Source organism: Vitis vinifera, chromosome 19 (genome assembly GCF_030704535.1).
Source record: "Vitis vinifera cultivar Pinot Noir 40024 chromosome 19, ASM3070453v1".
NCBI lineage: Eukaryota > Viridiplantae > Streptophyta > Magnoliopsida > Vitales > Vitaceae > Vitis > Vitis vinifera.
In genome coordinates this window covers 528656-546904 of record NC_081823.1, presented here as the reverse complement: position 1 = coordinate 546904, position 18249 = coordinate 528656, and the positions used below count along the sequence as shown (strand labels likewise).

The 18249-nt window shown below is 38.0% G+C and overlaps 1 protein-coding gene across 1 annotated transcript; it reads left to right on the top strand.

The window, feature by feature from the left end:
* Positions 1 to 422: 422 nt before the first annotated feature.
* LOC100265805 (probable leucine-rich repeat receptor-like serine/threonine-protein kinase At3g14840) lies at positions 423 to 17431 on the top strand. Its single transcript, XM_002283560.5, has 24 exons — positions 423 to 592; positions 680 to 848; positions 2691 to 2762; positions 2871 to 2939; positions 3062 to 3133; positions 3230 to 3301; positions 3411 to 3482; positions 3598 to 3669; positions 3763 to 3834; positions 3925 to 3996; positions 4080 to 4151; positions 10216 to 10287; positions 10828 to 10893; positions 11673 to 11732; positions 11837 to 11872; positions 12027 to 12067; positions 12566 to 12945; positions 13164 to 13359; positions 14143 to 14292; positions 14525 to 14643; positions 14758 to 14968; positions 15091 to 15328; positions 15605 to 15755; positions 16724 to 17431. The coding sequence occupies exons 1-24, from the start codon at positions 496 to 498 to the stop codon at positions 17114 to 17116; spliced, it is 3024 nt and encodes a 1007-aa protein (XP_002283596.2). The 5' UTR covers positions 423 to 495; the 3' UTR covers positions 17117 to 17431.
* The last annotated feature ends 818 nt before the right edge of the window (positions 17432 to 18249 follow it).

Sequence of the window (18249 nt, the reverse complement as noted above, 5' to 3'; positions counted from 1 at the left end):
AGTTTCGTTATCGAGTGGAAACGCATTGAGTAAAATTACGGGGTCCACAATGATACCAAGATGTCTCCAACAATTATTAAATTTTATCTTTTTATCGGTTTTTATTACTATAATTAATTATTAAATTTTAAAATAAAAAGAATGTACTAAATATCTAGTGTGTATATATATATATTTATGTTTTTGTTTTAGTGTAAATATGGAAGTTTAGACAGACTCGTAGATTTGAAAAAAGTTTTAAATATTTATTTTTTAAAAAAACTTTATCTTTAAAATTTGCGGAAAAAAATGCTTTTTGATTAATCAAATGTAAAATCATCAACCATGGTACGGTACGATATAACCATGTATCGAAGTCTTCGCTCTGAGTCTTCTCTCTTTCTCTCTCCTCCTGTACACGACAAAGACCCTCTTACCACAAATCATTAATCCTCATCCATCATCTAGTGCTCCTCCAAGCCCCAAGCCCTCCTCCTCTGCAACAACCCTAAAACCATGCCCTCCATTAACAGCCTTCTCTCTTCTTTACTCATTGCCTTCACTTTCTTCACAACTCTCACCTTCTCTGCAACTCTCCTCCCAAATAATGAAGGTGACACTACCATTCATTCTACCTCATTTTTCATAGTTCTATATATATACTCTCAAAAATCAATCTTATTATTATTACACTTTACAGTGGAAGCTCTGGAAGAGATCGCGGAAACTCTGGGGAAGACGGACTGGAACTTCAGTGCGGATCCGTGCGGCGGTGAGTGGGGTTGGGCGACGAAGAATCCGGTGAAGGGGTCGGAAAATGCTGTCACTTGTAGCTGCACCAACAACACTGTTTGCCATGTTGTTAGCATGTAAGTTAATTAAACTTCTATTTATTTGCTCAATTTTTTTAGTTTCTAAAAAGATTGAGTTGAGTTTAATTACAATTCAATTAAGAAAACAAACAATAATCATCGGATTATAAATAAAGTTTTTATTTCGAGAATACTTTACATGTTATAGAACAATATTTATTTCCAATTTAAAATCTAAATACCCCTAAATTTGTATAAATTTTGAATCATATAACTCAAAAAATGAAAGTAAAATATTTCAAAGTTTATTAAAAATTCAAATAAAAAAACAAAAGTTTTAGCCTATGTTTGATTCTCAGACAATTTAAGAAAAAAAAAATTAGAAAGAAAAAAAAATGAAGAAAAACTAAAAATAAATTTAAATTTAATAAATTATTTTTATATATTTCTTCAAACTCATTTTAATTATTTTCCTTTATTATAGATAGACTAAATAATTTTAAAATATATAAAATTTTGATAAATTTTAATTATATTTGATTTATATATATATTTTTTATGATTAAATCAAATATAAAAAAATATTTTTATTATCATTTTTTTTCTTAGTATTTTTTAGGAAACACGGGTAACTTTAATGTAATATAATTTATGTATTTTTTGGTTCATGCTATTTTCATTTTTTTTTAATACCAAAACACATTCCAATTATTTTAGAATATGTTATAGATGAAAATAAATTAATGTGAAATATTTTATTGAAGGACTTTATATGGAATAGTTGGCTTCCACTCTCCACCCTAATTTACCTAACTTATATAGAAAGAAGGTTTTAATATAAATGGCCATATTTAGTAAATAAATAAATTTCGTTTTAATATTGACATTTGAATATCATAAGGATTTATAATATTAAGTACCCTTTTATTTTATTTTTCCAAAGGTTTTTTTAATATTTCTATCATATAATTTAAATATATATAATATATTTATATATTATAATTTTATTTATTTATAATAATAAGTTAGGTTGGTGGCCATAATTTGTTGTGTTGACTTTGACTTCTAAATGGGCCTTCAGGTCCAATAAGTTCAGACTGTTGTCATTCTGGGATGTTAGGACAAAGTTCGAAAGGAGAATCTTATCTTGTGGGCCCAATTAGGAACTGAGGTCCAATGGGCCCACCTCTTTTTTGTCGGCAGCCGAGTGAGGTTGGGCCCTTGGGGATATATACGGACGGGAAATGCAAAGCTATACCTATCCTGGTCTAAATCAAGACCATTGAATATGTATCGTGAGATATAATGAAATTTAAATATAAACAAATAAAATTATAATATAAATAATAAAACTTAAAAATGTATACATAACACCCTATGAATCTAGTTTCTTGAATTGTGTTTGAATCAAGTTAAGCTTTCTACTAAGTTAAAATTTTACAATATATTTGAAAATTATTTTTGAAAAGAGTTTTTAATTTTTAAAAATATAAAGATGTGTTAATATTAATGTATTTGGTATGAGAAAAATGCTAAGAAAAGAAAATAAATGAAAAAAAAATTATTTTTTTATATTTAGGTTTTTTTTATGAAAAGTATAAAAGAAAATTAAATATAATTAAAATTAATTAAAAATTTATATATTTTAAAATTATTTAACTTCTATATAAAAAAAGATAAAATATCTTAATAAATTTGAAGTAGTATATAAAAATAATTTATTTATTTTTTATTTTCTTTTAAATTATTTTTTCTTGCATTTTTCCTTAAAATTTTTAAGGAACAGCCTAGTCTTTTTTTTTTTTTCTTTAAAGAATATTTGAAAAATAATTAAAAAAAAAATACAAATCAATCATAAGTTAATTAATAACCGTTAACGTGAGTATTTATCAATTGTAGAGTCCTCAAGACTCAGAATCTCCCGGGATCTCTCCCACCAGAGCTGGTTAAGCTTCCTTACCTCCAAGAAATGTGAGTATTTCTCTAACTTAATTTTTCTGCCAATTTTGGCATCACCCATTTCTTCAATTACCCATTTAGGACTTCAACTAACTTAACTGTAATTCATCTCCGTTACAGTGACTTCACACGCAACTACCTCGACGGTTCAATCCCTCCAGAATGGGGTACAATGCAACTAGTAAACATGTGTGTTTTCTCTCCATCTATGTATATATGGTTGAAATTTTGATGGCTTATTCAATATGAACCTTTAAGCATTTCATTTTTTATTTTTATTTTTTGAATTTGGTATGTGGGTGTTGTTGCAGTTCTCTGATCGGAAACCGGTTAACGGGTTCGATTCCCAAAGAGCTTGGAAACATCTCTACTCTTGCAAACCTGTGAACTTCTAATTACCCATTTGTTTCCCTTTTCAGTGTGTGATCTTCTAAGAATTATTGTTTTTGATGCGAAAATTTTGGATTTGATATGCGTAGAACCGTAGAGTTCAATCAGCTTTCAGGGGTTCTTCCTCAGGAGCTTGGGAATCTGCCCAGTATAGAGAGAATGTAAGACCCTTTTGTTTGTAGATTTTGCCAATTATGGGTGTTACCAGTTTTTTTTTTATTATTAACGCTGGTGGGTTTATTGGTTTGGTTGTGTTTTTCGTTGTTGAAGACTTCTTACCTCAAACAACTTCACTGGGGAGTTACCACAAACATTTGCAGGGCTTACCACATTGAAGGACTTGTAAGATTTTGAAGTGTCTTTTCTTTTTTCGGGTTTTTGTATGCATAAATTAGCATATTTTTTTTGTTGAATTCTGAGATTGGGGCTATTGTATCTTTGTTTTAATTCAATGCAGTCGGGTTGGAGATAATCAGTTCACAGGAAAGATACCCAATTTTATACAGAACTGGACAAAACTTGAAAAATTGTGAGAGCTTTGTTGAATCTGATGTTTGAGTTGGTATGAGTGGCATGATTTCATTTATAATCACATATTCTAATTGAAATTTGCTACCGACAGAGTGATTCAAGGGAGTGGTTTCAGTGGGCCGATTCCTTCTGGCATTGCCCTTTTGACAAAAATAACTGACTTGTGAGTAAAGCTCTCCTATGCCATAGCTTTGATAATTTATATGGATTGAAATTATTATATTTTTATTTTTTATTGAATTTCTATGTGCAGGAGAATCAGTGACCTGAATGGAACTGAAGCAACTTTTCCACCATTGAGTGATATGAGAAACTTGAAAACTCTGTGAGTAGATTGCCCTTGATAATACACAGTACATAGAACATATTTTTGAGATTTTTGGTGATATATATTTGATTTGATTGCAGAATATTGAGGAGTTGCAATATTGTTGGCCCGCTACCTGATTACCTTGGGGAAATGACAAAATTGAAAACCCTGTCAGTATATATTTAGTATCTTTTCCCCTTTACCTGTTGCAGACTAATTGTTAAGATTCTTTGAAACGTGTTTTTCTACAAATTCGGAGATTGTTTCATGTTATGACTTCTTGCATAGCTTGTGATGTTCCTTGAGTGGTCACTGCATCTCTGTGTTTTGACTAATTTGGATTTTGAATAAGCTGCTTACAGCTTGCATTGTTTGTATGAATAGATAGAAAATAAGACCCTGGAGACGTAAAAGTTTACAGCTTGTCCTCCCAATTCATTAGGTTTTCTGTAAAGTGTAGAAGCCCACGCTTTTTTCAGGTTACTTCCATGTCTCGTTCTCTGAGAGAGACACCGTTCTAGAGGGAGAGAGAGAAACAGTGGTTCAGAAAATATGGGTGCTCTTGCTCCTATCACGCCATGGAAACCTGAAGATGATCTTTTGTTAAAGAACGCGGTTGAGTTGCATGGCAATATGGAGGAGAGAGAGAGAGAGGGTTAGAGAAAGAAAGAGCGCGAGAGAGAGTGAGAGCGTCGGCGGAGTGCGAGACTCCCTGAGAGCGACCGAGATTGTGGAGGGCGAGGTCCATGCGAGGCCTGGGAAGAGTGTTAGGAAGGGTGGCTTCGGAGTGGAATCGAAAACGTTCGAGGTTGAGGTGGAGGAGAAGAGAGGCAGATTGCAAGCCACAATTGTGGAAAGGAAAGGAGGGATCTCATCGTGGATTAGGCTGGGACCGGCAAGCCTTGGGGTAGTCCTCGAGTGCCTGGTTCTAAGCATTGAGGATGTGAGGATGGTTAAATGGGTAAGAAAGTGGCAGGAAAATGGGAGGGATTATTCTCTCGTGCGCGACTATAACAGAGGGGGATGCTTTCTCCGTCTGGGTGTTGTGGATTTGGAGAGAAAGAGATTTAGCATCTTCATTCCCAAAGGAAGAGGAGCAAAGAGTGGTTGGGCCTCAATGGTGGAGACATTACAGTGTTTGGGCTGTGCAGACAAAGGAATGAAAAGCCAGAAGGAATAAGAGCCACGCTTGAAGCCAAACATGGCGAAGACATTCGCGAAAGTGACCAACATGTCGAGGGGTAAAGAGAGAGTAGCAGTAAGGGTAGAGGCCACAAAGAAGGAATTGGGTCGGAACTTAAACAAACTAGATCACTATGTGGTTGGGACATGGAACCCTAGTGCAGCAAAGGGGGACGATCTCAGAGGGTAGGGAATCCAGTTAGCGAGAATCTGGAGTCTGAAGGGAAACCTAGGGTTAGCAAAAATGGAGAGGGGCAAGGTATTGATGGAGTTTGAACTTCTGACAGAAGCAGAGCAAGCCTCTAAACTTGGAAGTATCTCGGTCGGGGGGATATTTCTTCGATTGGAGAAATGGAGGCCGGAGACAGGATGCCTGAGGGAAGGGGAGAATAACAGTGAAGCCTGGGTGCGGGTTGTAGGCTTACCCGTTTCCCTATGGGAGCGGGACATCTTGAGGAGGATAGGGGAGGCGTGTGAGGGATTTCTCGTGGTTAACTCCCAAACGGAGAAAATGGAGGAGTTCCAGTGGGCTCGGCTTTTGGTGAAGCGGAACGGTGAGGAACTTCCCAATGTAGTGGAGGTCTGGGTTGAAGAGTTATGCTACTCGGTAACTCTGTGGTGGGAAGTCAGGCCAGTTATGAAAGTGACGACGGCAGGTAAGAGAGGGAAGGTCGTCGCAACGGGAGAGGAGGTTGGGGGTGAAGCATGTACACACGCGAGCGAGTGCGTGATGGAGGTGAAGGAAGGCTCGAGGCTCGAGGCCTTACTGCTGACTGCCGATGGGACGTGGGGTCAGTCAAGCGGGTCGGGGCAAGTCACGGACCCTATTCAGAGCGTCAACGGGCTTCCGGGTGGGCCACAAGTTTTGGGTGGGCTTGCATTGTTGGGCCTAGCAGAGCCCTCTCGGCGGTCTAAGGCTTCTGAGCCCACTGGGCTCGCTCCTCTATCGGACCTCCCAAATGTTAATGGGTCGGTCGATCCTGGGCTGTCGCATTGGAAGTCCACTGAGCGGGCCAAGACTTCAAGGCTTTTTCAGAGGGCTGGGCTGGACAACCGAGGGCCATCTTCTTTAGTTATGGTTAGGGCCCAGGCAGAGGAGGGCCGTCCGTTGTGGAGAGTGGCCGAAGCCCAATGAGGGGCCCAGACGCTGCTATTTCCCCTTTCTGGGTGAAGGATGGTCTATGGAGGCTTTCTGAGGAGGAGACTTTGTCGGAGGGGACCTCTAGGACTGACTGTGCCCTGCTGGAGGAAGTTGCAAGGTATGATAACGCCCTTTCCTCCTCTGGAATGGTGGTTTTTGATCTTCCTTCTTCCCTCTCTTCTATTTTTGGTCGGACTCCTTTGGGGGAGTTTTTCGACCTTACTGGGGCTCTATTGGACAAAACCCAGGGGGCTACTCATAGACCGCGCAACGGTTCTGGGTCTACAGAGCAAGTAGAAGGGAAGTGTTGGGAAATGATAGAGGTCAATAGTGACAATATGGAAGAAAGCAGAGAGGCTTTGTGTCTTGCCCGGTCTATGCCTCAAGAAGAAAGAGGATGGGTGGAAGCGAGCTGGGAGGAAAGTGATTTGGCTAGGTTCAGTCAGTTTCTGGGATTCTCGACAGAGGGACTAGAGAAAGATATCTTGGAGTTCCTGGTCAAAATTAGGAAGAGGAGGGAAAGAGTTCACAGTAAAGTCCTGCTGGAGAAATCGAGATTTGAAAGAGAGTCGAAAAGGCTTGAATGTTCAGTCAATTATGAGGGGGGGAAGAAGAAAAAGTGTACTGTGCAAGGAAGAGGGTGCCAGACTATGGAAGTCCAATGAAGATAAGGCTTTTGAGTTGGAATGTGCGTAAAGCCAATGATAGCTCTAAAAGGAAAGTGATTAAGGCCATGATCAGAAGCCAGAAGGTTGATTTGTTTTGTGTCCAGGAAACGAAAATTCAGTCAATGACAGAGGGTTTAGTGAGGAGTTTGGGTTCTGGGAGGTTCCTTGATTGGGGTGCCATGGGTGCTCAGGGAGCTGCGGGAGGGATTCTGATATGCTGGGATAAAAGAACCCTAGAGGTCCTTGAGATGGAGATGGGGCAATTCTCAATCTCTTGCAGACTTAGGAATGTAGAAGATGGGAAGGCCTGGATCTTCACAAGAGTGTATGGGCCGTTTTCCAAAAAAAATAGGGAGACTCTTTGGGGGGAGTTAAGGGCTATAAGGGGCATCTGGGATGACCCTTGGTGCTTAGGGGGCGATTTCAATGTTACCCTATCCCAATGGGAAAGGAGTAATGAGGGTAGGCTGACTGGCGCCATGAGAAGATTTGCTCAGGTGGTTGACGAATTAGAGCTCCTGGATCTTCCTATGCAAGGGGGGATGGCTTCTTGGAGTGGGGGCAGGAACAATCAATCTTGGGCTAGACTGGACCATTTTCTAGTGACCCAAGAATGGCTTGACTGTTTTAGTGGGGTTGTCCAGAGTAGGCTTCCTAGACCCACCTCTGATCATTTTCCCATCTTGCTGAAAGGTGGAAGGATCAGAAGGGGCCCTTCCCCATTTAGGTTCGAAAATATGTGGCTCAAAGTTGATGGGTTTAAGGAGCTTCTTCGGGGTTGGTGGTAGGAGGCGGGGGGGAAAGGGAGGGCCAGCTTTAGATTGGCTACAAAGATGAAGGTCTTGAAGGATAAAATCAAAGGATGGAACAGGGACGTGTTTGAAAGGTTGGAAGTCAATAAAAACTTAGCATTTCAACAAGTAGAATTTTGGGATGGGGTGGAGAGTGAAAGGAGCCTGACTGAAGGAGAGACGGAGTTGAAAAAAGAAGCTAAGGAAGTCTTTAAAAAATGGGTGCTTTTGGAAGAAACGCATCAGAGACAACTGTCTAGGGAGCTGTGGCTCAAGGAAGGGGATAAAAACACTGAGTTCTTTCACCGGATGGCTAATGCCTATAGAAGAAACAATTCCATGGAAAAGATTAAGATCAATGGGAGGTGGCTGGAGGAGGAGCAAGAGGTGAGAGAGGGGGTTGTGAATGCTTTTCAGCAACTGTTGTCAGAGGAGCCAGCTTGGAAAGCTGATATTGAGGGGCTGAATCTTCAAAGGTTAAACCATATTGAAGCTGAAGGCTTGGAACAACCATTCACTGAGGAAGAGATTCATGCGGCTCTGATGGGAATGAATGGAGATAAGGCTCTAGGCTCGGATGGATTTACAGTGGCCTTTTGGCAATCTTGCTGGGACTTCGTGAAGGAGGAGATTGTGGATATGTTCAAGGAGTTTTTTGATGGGAAGTCCTTTGCTAAGAGTCTCAATTCTACTTTCCTAGTCTTCATCCCCAAGAAAGGGGGGGCTGATGACCTTGGGGATTTCAGGCCCATTAGTCTGCTAGGGGGATTGTATAAGCTCTTGGCCAAAGTGTTAGCCAATAGGCTTAAGAAGGTTTTAGATAAGGTGGTTTCTGCAGACCAAAATGCTTTTGTGAAGGGAAGACAGATTTTGGATGCCTCGCTCATAGCCAATGAGGTGATTGAATTTTGGCATAAACGTAAAGAGAAAGGGCTGATTTGTAAATTGGATATTGAAAAAGCCTATGATAGCATTAATTGGAAATTCCTCATGAAGGTCATGCACAAGATGGAGTTTGGGGCTCGTTGGATGGAGTGGATATGGTGGTGTATTTCTACTGCAAATTTTTCTATTCCGGTTAATGGGGTGCCAGCAGGTTATTTTTCCAATTCCAGTGGGTTACGCCAAGGAGATCCACTCTCTCCCTACCTTTTTTGTGTTGGGTATGGAAGTGCTAAGTGCGCTTTTAAAAAAGGCTGTTGATGGGGGATTCATTTCCGGTTGTAGTCTTCGAGGGAGGGGGGGAATGGAAATGAATGTATCCCATTTACTATTTGCTGATGACACTATTATCTTTTGTGAAGCAAGGCAAGATTACCTTACCTATCTAAGCTGGATTTTGGCGTGGTTTGAGGCAGCCTCTGGTCTTAAAATAAACCTAGCTAAGAGTGAAGTAATTCTGGTTGGGGAGGTTGAAGACATTGACGAATTGGCTATGGAGATAGGGTGTAGAGTGGGGGCCCTTCCTTCTGTTTATTTGGGGCTGCACTTGGGAGCCAATCACAAGACCACGGCTATATGGGACGGGGTGGAAGTAAGAATGAGAAAAAGTCTTGCCCTTTGAAAAAGACAATATTTGTCAAAGGGCGGGAGAATTACCCTCATTAAGAGCACTTTGGCCAGTATACCTATTTACCAATTGTCTTTCTTTCGTATGCCCAAGTTAGTTGCAAAAAGGCTCGAAAAATTACAAAGGGATTTTCTTTGGGGAGGGGGAAGCCTAGAAAGAAAAATTCATTTAATCAATTGGGAGGTGGTGTGCACCCAAAAAGAGAGAGGGTGTCTAGGCATTCAGAAGATTGATCTTCTGAATAAGGCCTTGTTGGGCAAATGGATTTGGAGATTTGCCTTTGAAAAAGAAATCCTTTGGAAGAAGGTGATAGGGGTGAAGTATGGCTATGAGGGTTTTGGTTGGAGAACTAATGAGGCTCACGGAATGTTTGGGGTGGGGGTTTGGAAGGACATCTTGAAGGAGTCGTATTGGTGTTGGGATAATATAGAGTTCAAAGTGGGAGAGGGGACCAAGGTTAATTTCTGGACTGATCAGTGGTGCGGCAATGAGGCGCTGTCCCAAACTTTCCCCCAATTGTTTGCCTTGGCGGCCCAAAGGAACGCCTCGGTAAATGAGATGTGGGATTCTAGCCTTGGCCAAGGAGGTTGGAACATAAGACTCTCTAGAAACTCTAATGATTGGGAGCTGGACGCTTTAGGAGAGTTGTTTCATATGCTGAGGGATTTGAGGATTTCTCCTGAAGAGGATTCAGTGATATGGAAAGGAGGGGGACACGGTCTTTTTCAGATTAGAAATGCATACACAATTCCATAAACTTCATATTTGTTCATTTCAGCATGTCATTTCGGTTTCTTGGTTTTGTTTTTTCCATTCTCAGGTGTTTGACTCTTTTGGGGTAGAGCAATTTTTAATTCATTCTGTTTATGAATTCTCTTGCAGAGATCTGAGTTTTAACAAACTAACTGGAGAAATTCCAAGCAGCTTTGTCGGTCTATCAAATGCAGATTACATGTAAGCAGTGTATTTTCATATAAACATTTCTTCTTTAGGTTTTGACAACTATTCAAGCTGATTCCAAGGGGTGAAATTACCTAATAATTGACAGACTGAAATGAAAAACCAATTTAATGGCCTAAATGAACCAAGAAAGCTTCGAGGATGTGGAGTTGAATTGATTTTAAGACTAAACCACATTGGTTGGGCTTCACTACTGAATCTGAAAGATGAGTTTAATGGTCTAAATGAAGAAAGAAGTCCAATGAGCTACAAGTAAAGGTTAATCTAAAAGACCAAGTTAATTGCCTAAATGAACCAGGAGATTTTAGAGCCTAGGATCAAATTGATTGAGTGACTAAATCACATATGTTGGCTTTAAAAGCCTTCTGAATAAAGAGCCAATTGACAGATGAATTCATTCTGATTGATTGAAAACTAATTTTGGTCCTTGAAGGGGGAATTACTAGTAAGTTTTTCCTATCATGCTTTAGATGTTACTCTAGTGAAGAAAACTACTTGAGCAATACTAAAGTTGGACAACTCAATGTTATGTAGGTATTTTACCGGAAACATGCTAACTGGAGCCGTGCCTGATTGGATGCTGAAAAGAGGAGACAACTAGTAAATTTTTTTCTCAAATGCTTTATATATTGTTGTGGCTATGTTTGTTTGTTTCTACTCATCACATGTTAACCATCAATTTGCTTTTATTACTTTCTTGCTTCTATTTTTTTTTATTAGTTTTAATGGGCATACACTTGCATCCTTACAGCAAATAAATTTGGCTTTGAATGTTGATTCTATGTTTCGCCATGAATTCTGATTATCGATTAATATTTCAAATATTTGGGTAGCAAACATTCTGTTAGTTCTAAAATTTGGAAGAGATAATTGTTCTTTTATTCTGTGCTATTAAGGAATCTGATGAAAACTGTCCATGCTTTGTACGAGAAGACATAATACAGAATTTTTCATGCAACACACGATTTCCTCATTCCTTTACACAAACAGCAGTTGCACATTGAAAACTCTTGCCACAAAAAGCAATAAGTCATATTTCCGCTCCCTTTTGCATGTAACTTGGATTCTAGACAAAAAGGAGGGTGATATGTGAGGATGGATAGATGGATTGTAGAGTATTTTAGGCTTGGGGGAATAGTTCTTTGCACTATAGCTCAAAGTGGTTTAGGACCACTCCTAAAGGAACAACTGAGCTATTGGTTGTGTGTTGCATAGCTAATGGCACAAGACACTTCATCTCTTGGGTTATTTAGAAATAAGGTTCAGATAATCAAATACTATGTATGCAATTTCTGTTCATGTGTATTCATGATTTATTAACTTGATGTTCATTCTGCATGGAAAACTATGATGAATTAAACTGTGAATAATGGGTGCAGTGATCTTTCATACAATAACTTTACTAGTGAAAGCTCAAGAGGATGTCAAGAACGGAGTGTGTAAGAATACTCTTATCTAACATAAGATATTTCTTTTCTGTATTATTCGCTGTGTAAAATCATCTGTCTAGCATAAACTTTCAAGATTGTGATATTTTCTACAGAAATTTATTTGGAAGCTCATCAGGAGGAAATAACTTGTGAGTTTCTAATTACCATTTTAAGGATTTTAATAGATAAATGTTTTCTGAAGCCAATAATTTTCTTTAGCACTACGATTCTTTCCTTGTCATGTAATATTCAAATATGATGTTGTGATGCTGACTTTTGCTGGGCATTACGTTGTTTTCTCAGTGGAATTGTCTCGTGCTTGAGAAGCTTTAATTGCCCAAAAAGTAAGTTTAAATATCATATGCTATCTTGACATTGTTAATTAAGAAATACAAAAGAATGAAATTAATGGAAGAATATAAAGGGATTTTAGAATGTCATCAATTTCACTTTCCATAACTTGAGATGAGTCTGATTAAGCTTCAAATCAAAATTTGTGCTTCTAGTGTTGATAAAACACTGATCAGACCAGCTTTGTAGAGGACCCACATTTCAGTACACCGTGTCTCAAAATCTCTTCAAGATAGGCATTCTCCTTTCTTGTGCTTTGCCCTGTGCATTTAGGGTACTGCTAATGCATTTGGGGTTGAAATCTTTCCGTTGGATCACATGGTCTATTAAAAATGGATTGGTATACAGTCCAAAACAATGTCACAAGTTTGCTGATTAAAGTAAAAGTTTGGGAAGGGTGGTTGATGGATGTATTTTCTTGTACCTTTTACTAAATATCCTTTTTCTTCGCTTGTTCAATTTCACCAATCTATTGTAGGTTTTTTTTCCAGAGTTTTACTCCATGCACATAAATTGTGGTGGAAAAGAAGTAATCGTTGATGGAAATACCACATATGAAGATGACACAGATTCTGGTGGACCATCAAAGTTCTATCAGAGTAGAACAAACTGGGCATTCAGCAGCACAGGTCACTTCATGGACGATGACCGTCCTACAGACTCCTTTATTGGGACAAATGTGTCTAGACTCACCATGGAAAATTCTGGACTGTATACAACCGCACGTCTCTCCGCCCTGTCTCTCACTTATTATGGATTCTGTCTGGAAAATGGAAACTACACAGTAAAGCTTCACTTTGCAGAGATCACCTTTACTGATGACAAAACATATAGCAGCCTTGGAAGGCGTTTGTTTGATGTTTATGTTCAGGTAATGAATCACATTACTTCCATGTTCACCAACCAAAGTTCTAATTTTAAAAAGTACTAAGAAACTTTAGCATTTGGATTCAGGCCATTTTGAGTTCTTGACTTCAGCCTATATAAAAATTCAACTTTTTTGTGCAAAGTTTTAGAGAAATCTTGGGACACCATTTCAATTTATAGCACCTTGAAAATTTCAGTTGTAATTGGAGTGGTTTGTTGCAGGATGAGCTGGTTCTCAAGGATTTCGATATTGAGGATGATGCAGGGGGTGTTAGCAAGGAAATCATAAAATATTTTACTGCTGTTGTGACTAATAATACCTTGGAAATTCGCTTCTATTGGGCTGGGAAAGGGACTACAGGTATCCCAGTTAGAGGAGTTTATGGTCCTCTTATATCAGCTATTTCTGTGGACCCTGGTATGTCACACATTTTCTGAGCTTGTTTTATGAATTTTCTTTATCATTTTTATTAAAGAGCATGATATGCATATTGAGCCCAAATCCTACAAGCTTAAGCTTTAAGGAAAATTGGTAGTTGAACATGATTTCAAAGCTTGGTTTGGGGGAAGGTCCTGGGTTTGATCCTTCTCTCTGCAATTTGCATTTCCTTTATTTGTTTGTTGAATAAAAATCCAAATTTTGTCTATTTTTGTCCATTGGATATGAATCCAAATTCTATTTGTCTCTCCACATGTGGGTAGTAAAGGAGGGTGAGGTTAAGCTTTTAGGAAAATTAGTAGTTCGACAATTTTGAATAGTTGGGATGTAAAAGGGTTTGTTCTTCTACTTTTTCTCAAATTACACATTTATTGTAGTTAAGTGATTTGGTTCAGTCTGCACAACTCCTCTTTTCTTTAGGTCACTTGGAGCCAACATGGACATGATTCATTATTTTTTGAAGGGTTTAGCACAATTATGTTTTGATATATATATATATATATTTGGATGATACCTATATCACAGGAAATTTCATTGCTCTGTATGTGGTGCTCTTCTGAAATTTTCCAACAGTTCGAGCATCTTTTCATGTTTATTTAACTTTGACTCTCTGAAGAATTAATGTTGATAAAATATTTTTTGTTATTAGTCTCTTTTTGCAGCATCACTAATGGTTGGATTTTGTTTTTCTTTGTGCCATCATTTGCCTAAAAGCATCCATTCCATCTGCGTATCTGTTCTAACTTTGTTTTCTTCTTGCAGATTTTATACCTCCTACCAAAAATGGAAGCAGTAGTAAATCTGTTGGCATTGTGGTTGGCCATGTGGCTGGAGTCATTCTTCTTGTCTTCCTGGTTATAGGTATCCTTTGGTGGAGAGGCTGCCTAAGGCGCAAAGATACGTTGGAACAAGGTATTGATTATGAAAATTTTTGTCTATCAAAACATTTCATTGTTGATGTCGTAGCAGTGGATTGGTTTGCTGGCATTCATGCCAAAACATGGTATCTAATCAGGGTTGATTTCTCTGGATATAGAAGATACAGTTATAATCCATCAAAATCCTTCTCAAAGTATTAGGAATTTAGAAATAATTGCAACTTTTTATTAGATATATTTCTTATCTAACTTGGCTTCTTCTACAGAGTTAAAGGGTCTAGATCTGCAGACTGGTTTGTTTACCTTAAGGCAAATTAAGGCTGCCACAAACAACTTTGATGCTGCCAACAAAATTGGAGAAGGTGGATTTGGTTCTGTTTACAAGGTATTCAGCACAAGAATTAGTTTTCCCTCATTTTATGCATTTAAACTGTTCAGTAAGCAGTTTGTTCTCATAAAACTTTATACTGAAGAGAAGACATTATTTCTCAAAATGCAGGGCGTCTTATCCGATGGCACCATAATTGCAGTGAAGCAGCTTTCTTCCAAATCAAAGCAAGGAAACCGTGAGTTTGTGAATGAGCTAGGCATGATTTCTGCTCTTCAACATCCTCATCTTGTGAAGCTCTATGGCTGTTGTATAGAAGGAAATCAGTTGTTGCTGATATACGAGTACATGGAAAATAACAGCCTCGCTCGTGCTTTGTTTGGTCTGTATTTTTCACATCTGCTTATGTGCTTTACTCAATTGCTTCTGCTATAAAACTACATGTATGTGAACTTGTGCGATTGTGCTTCTTACATCTAACTTTTGGTTGATATGATGATTTAGGCCCTGAAGAATGTCAATTACAGTTGGATTGGCCAACTAGACACAGGATCTGTGTTGGCATAGCAAGAGGGTTGGCTTATCTTCATGAAGAATCAAGGCTGAAGATCGTCCACCGAGACATCAAGGCCACAAATGTGCTTCTTGATAAGGATCTTAACCCCAAAATATCTGACTTTGGTTTGGCCAAACTTGATGAAGAGGATAACACCCACATTAGCACACGGATTGCTGGTACATTGTGAGTCACTATCTCCTGATTTTTAGTTAATGGGCTTTTCCTTTCTTTTGAATGGATGTCAATGGTTTTTTACTGCTTCAGAATTCAGGTAACCCAGATTTTTATGGCTGTGATAATTTCGGTATCATTATTTATCTTCCGTTTAGCTCAAATAGGAAGCAGTGACACTGTTATCACTTTGGAAACCACATCCTAGAATTTTTTGCTTTTGATCACCAGTGTTTACCCTTCATTTCAAATGGAAAATTTGTGTAAAATCATACTCTCATTTTGCAGTGGATATATGGCACCTGAATATGCAATGCGGGGCTATTTAACTGACAAAGCAGATGTTTACAGTTTTGGAATTGTTGCCTTGGAAATTGTCAGTGGAAGAAGCAACACTACTTATAGGCCAAAAGAAGAATGCACCTATCTTCTTGATTGGGTAATTTTGACAACATTCTTTCTTGCATTTGTCGTCTCTGAATTTTCTCATTCTTATCCATTTAGGCTGATTGCATAATTTTAACAGCATGGTTTGTTATTTGTGTCGGGAAGCATCTTCAAGGATGGATGGCTTCATCATTCAAACTACAAGCTGTAAAACCTGTTGAGAACCCAGAGTATAAATTTATCCCCTCACACTGGTTCTGTCCAACACTTCCTACAGCCAAAAGACATGCTTTAACCTCATTTTGAAATGGGCAGTTCTGCATAACAGTAGCAGGTCATGCTGCTGTTTTAGCAGATCTGCTGAGTAAAGCAACTTAACTAGATCCGACCAAGGACTAGCTGCTTTCCCAGCCTGATCAAAGTGGAAGTGAATAGGATCCGAATCATGAACCCCTAACCATGGCTTGAATTATATATATAAAAATATATAGTCATCACATCATGGCAACTACATTTTCCTATCTTGGGCCGAAGTTATATTCTGATTCATGGCATCCTTTGGACCATTTTCCTAGATGATGACTCTATATGGATTAAATAGGCTCTCAAGAACAAAAATTTGCTCAGACAAACCGAAATTGCCCCAATACTACTAATACTTACATGTATTGCTTCCTTTTCAACCTTAAATGAAGAAGCAGGTAGTATATGCTTTCTTCCTGAATGACTTCAATTATATTGTGTGGTATTACCGTATTAGTAATAAGACATTATCCAGGACCTGCCTGGACCACTCTGATGAAACTCCTATATTAGCATGCCTCTTTCTGGGTAGCAGGCTAGCTGGGCATATTCCATTCATTACATATCAAATTTTGATCTCATTCAATGTGGTTGTGACATTTCCATGGCTGCATTCAGCATATGTTGAAACAAATAGTCTTGCAGCCTGAGTCCCTATTGCTTGAGTTAAACACAAGCAATTCTCTTATTGGATTTTCTTTCTTTCTCAACTTCTAGGCACTCTCTTTAAAAGAGAAGGGGAACTTAATGGATCTAGTCGACCCCAGATTGGGCTCAGACTTCAACAAGGAAGAGGTCATGGCAATGCTCAACATAGCTCTCTTGTGCACGAACATCTCTTCAGCAGTCAGGCCAGCTATGTCATCAGTTGTGAGCATGCTTGAAGGCATAACTGCTGTTCAGGACATTGTTTCTGATCCCAGTGCTCCTAGTGATGACTTAAAGCTCAAGGAGATGAAGGAGCATTATCGCCACATCCAAGAAAAGAGCATGGATGTGAGCGAGAGCAAGGCTCAGAGCATGCCAGACGGGCCATGGACTGCTTCTTCATCCATCACTGACCTCTACCCAGTCACCTTGGATTCTGAATATTGGGAGAAGAGAGATTAAATGTTGGCTTTCAATTCTTCTTTGTGTTCTTCTTTGACACCATTTATGAAGGCTGGTGCATAGCATTTCTTTGAATTTGTATAAATATTTTCATGTCCTGTAATCCATAGGTTTTACAGACAAAAGTTTTCAATTTGATAAACAATGTATGTTTGGGAAATATGTTTAAGTTGTGTATGAAAGAAAGGCTTGTTCATCAAACTGTGAAGCTTTTGTGTTCATTCATCAAAGAGTGTTGGTCAAAGGGACTTTTGGATTAATGGATATATTTCTAAGCTCAGAAAGAAGTTAGAACGAGTGAATATTTCATTTTTACTCGTATTTTATTCCAATTGTTGTCTGACATTTATTTTAATCTTTAATTTTATCAATTATCTAGTCTAGTAGAAAAATTGACTGATACCCAATTCATTCTTCCTCTTGAATGTTCAACCTGATTGGGCTAGTTGGAAGCAAATCCAAACAGGAACTTAGTCTTGCTATGCATGAACAATTAATTAGACCAAAAGAACGACTTTCAAAACTTGTATTTGAATGTAAAAATAATGTAAATATTTGAAAACATATGCTCTTATCTAATTGGATTTATTAAAAATATGTATACAAGTTTTGGAAAACAAAATTGAAAAAATGATGAAAACAATAATAGTGTTTTAGAGTTCGTTTGATAATGATTTTAGGAAGCGCTTTTGATATTTTTAATACTTGAAAATTTTTATCATTTAAATGTTAGAAATGTTATAAACGCTTTCTAAAATCACTGCAAAACATATTCTTAATACAACTCTAAAACTATTTTGGGACATGATTACACTCATGACTATCAAACAAGGTTTTTATATATTGAAAACACGAGGCAATCCAAATTGATAGTCTGATAAGGTTTTAACTTTTCTTTGAAATTTAAGATTTGGATGATGCTTTTACTATTTTACATCAATTTTTATTTAAATTTTAGACAAATTGAAACTTATTTACACTTCATATAAAAAGAATAGACAAACTACCAACCATGGCAGAATCATGGTTAATTAATAATAATAATAAAAAAATCGTTTATCCATTCCATCTATTGAATTTAGTGATAGAGCCATTAATCCTTCATCGATGCCTCCAAACCATAGATTAGGATA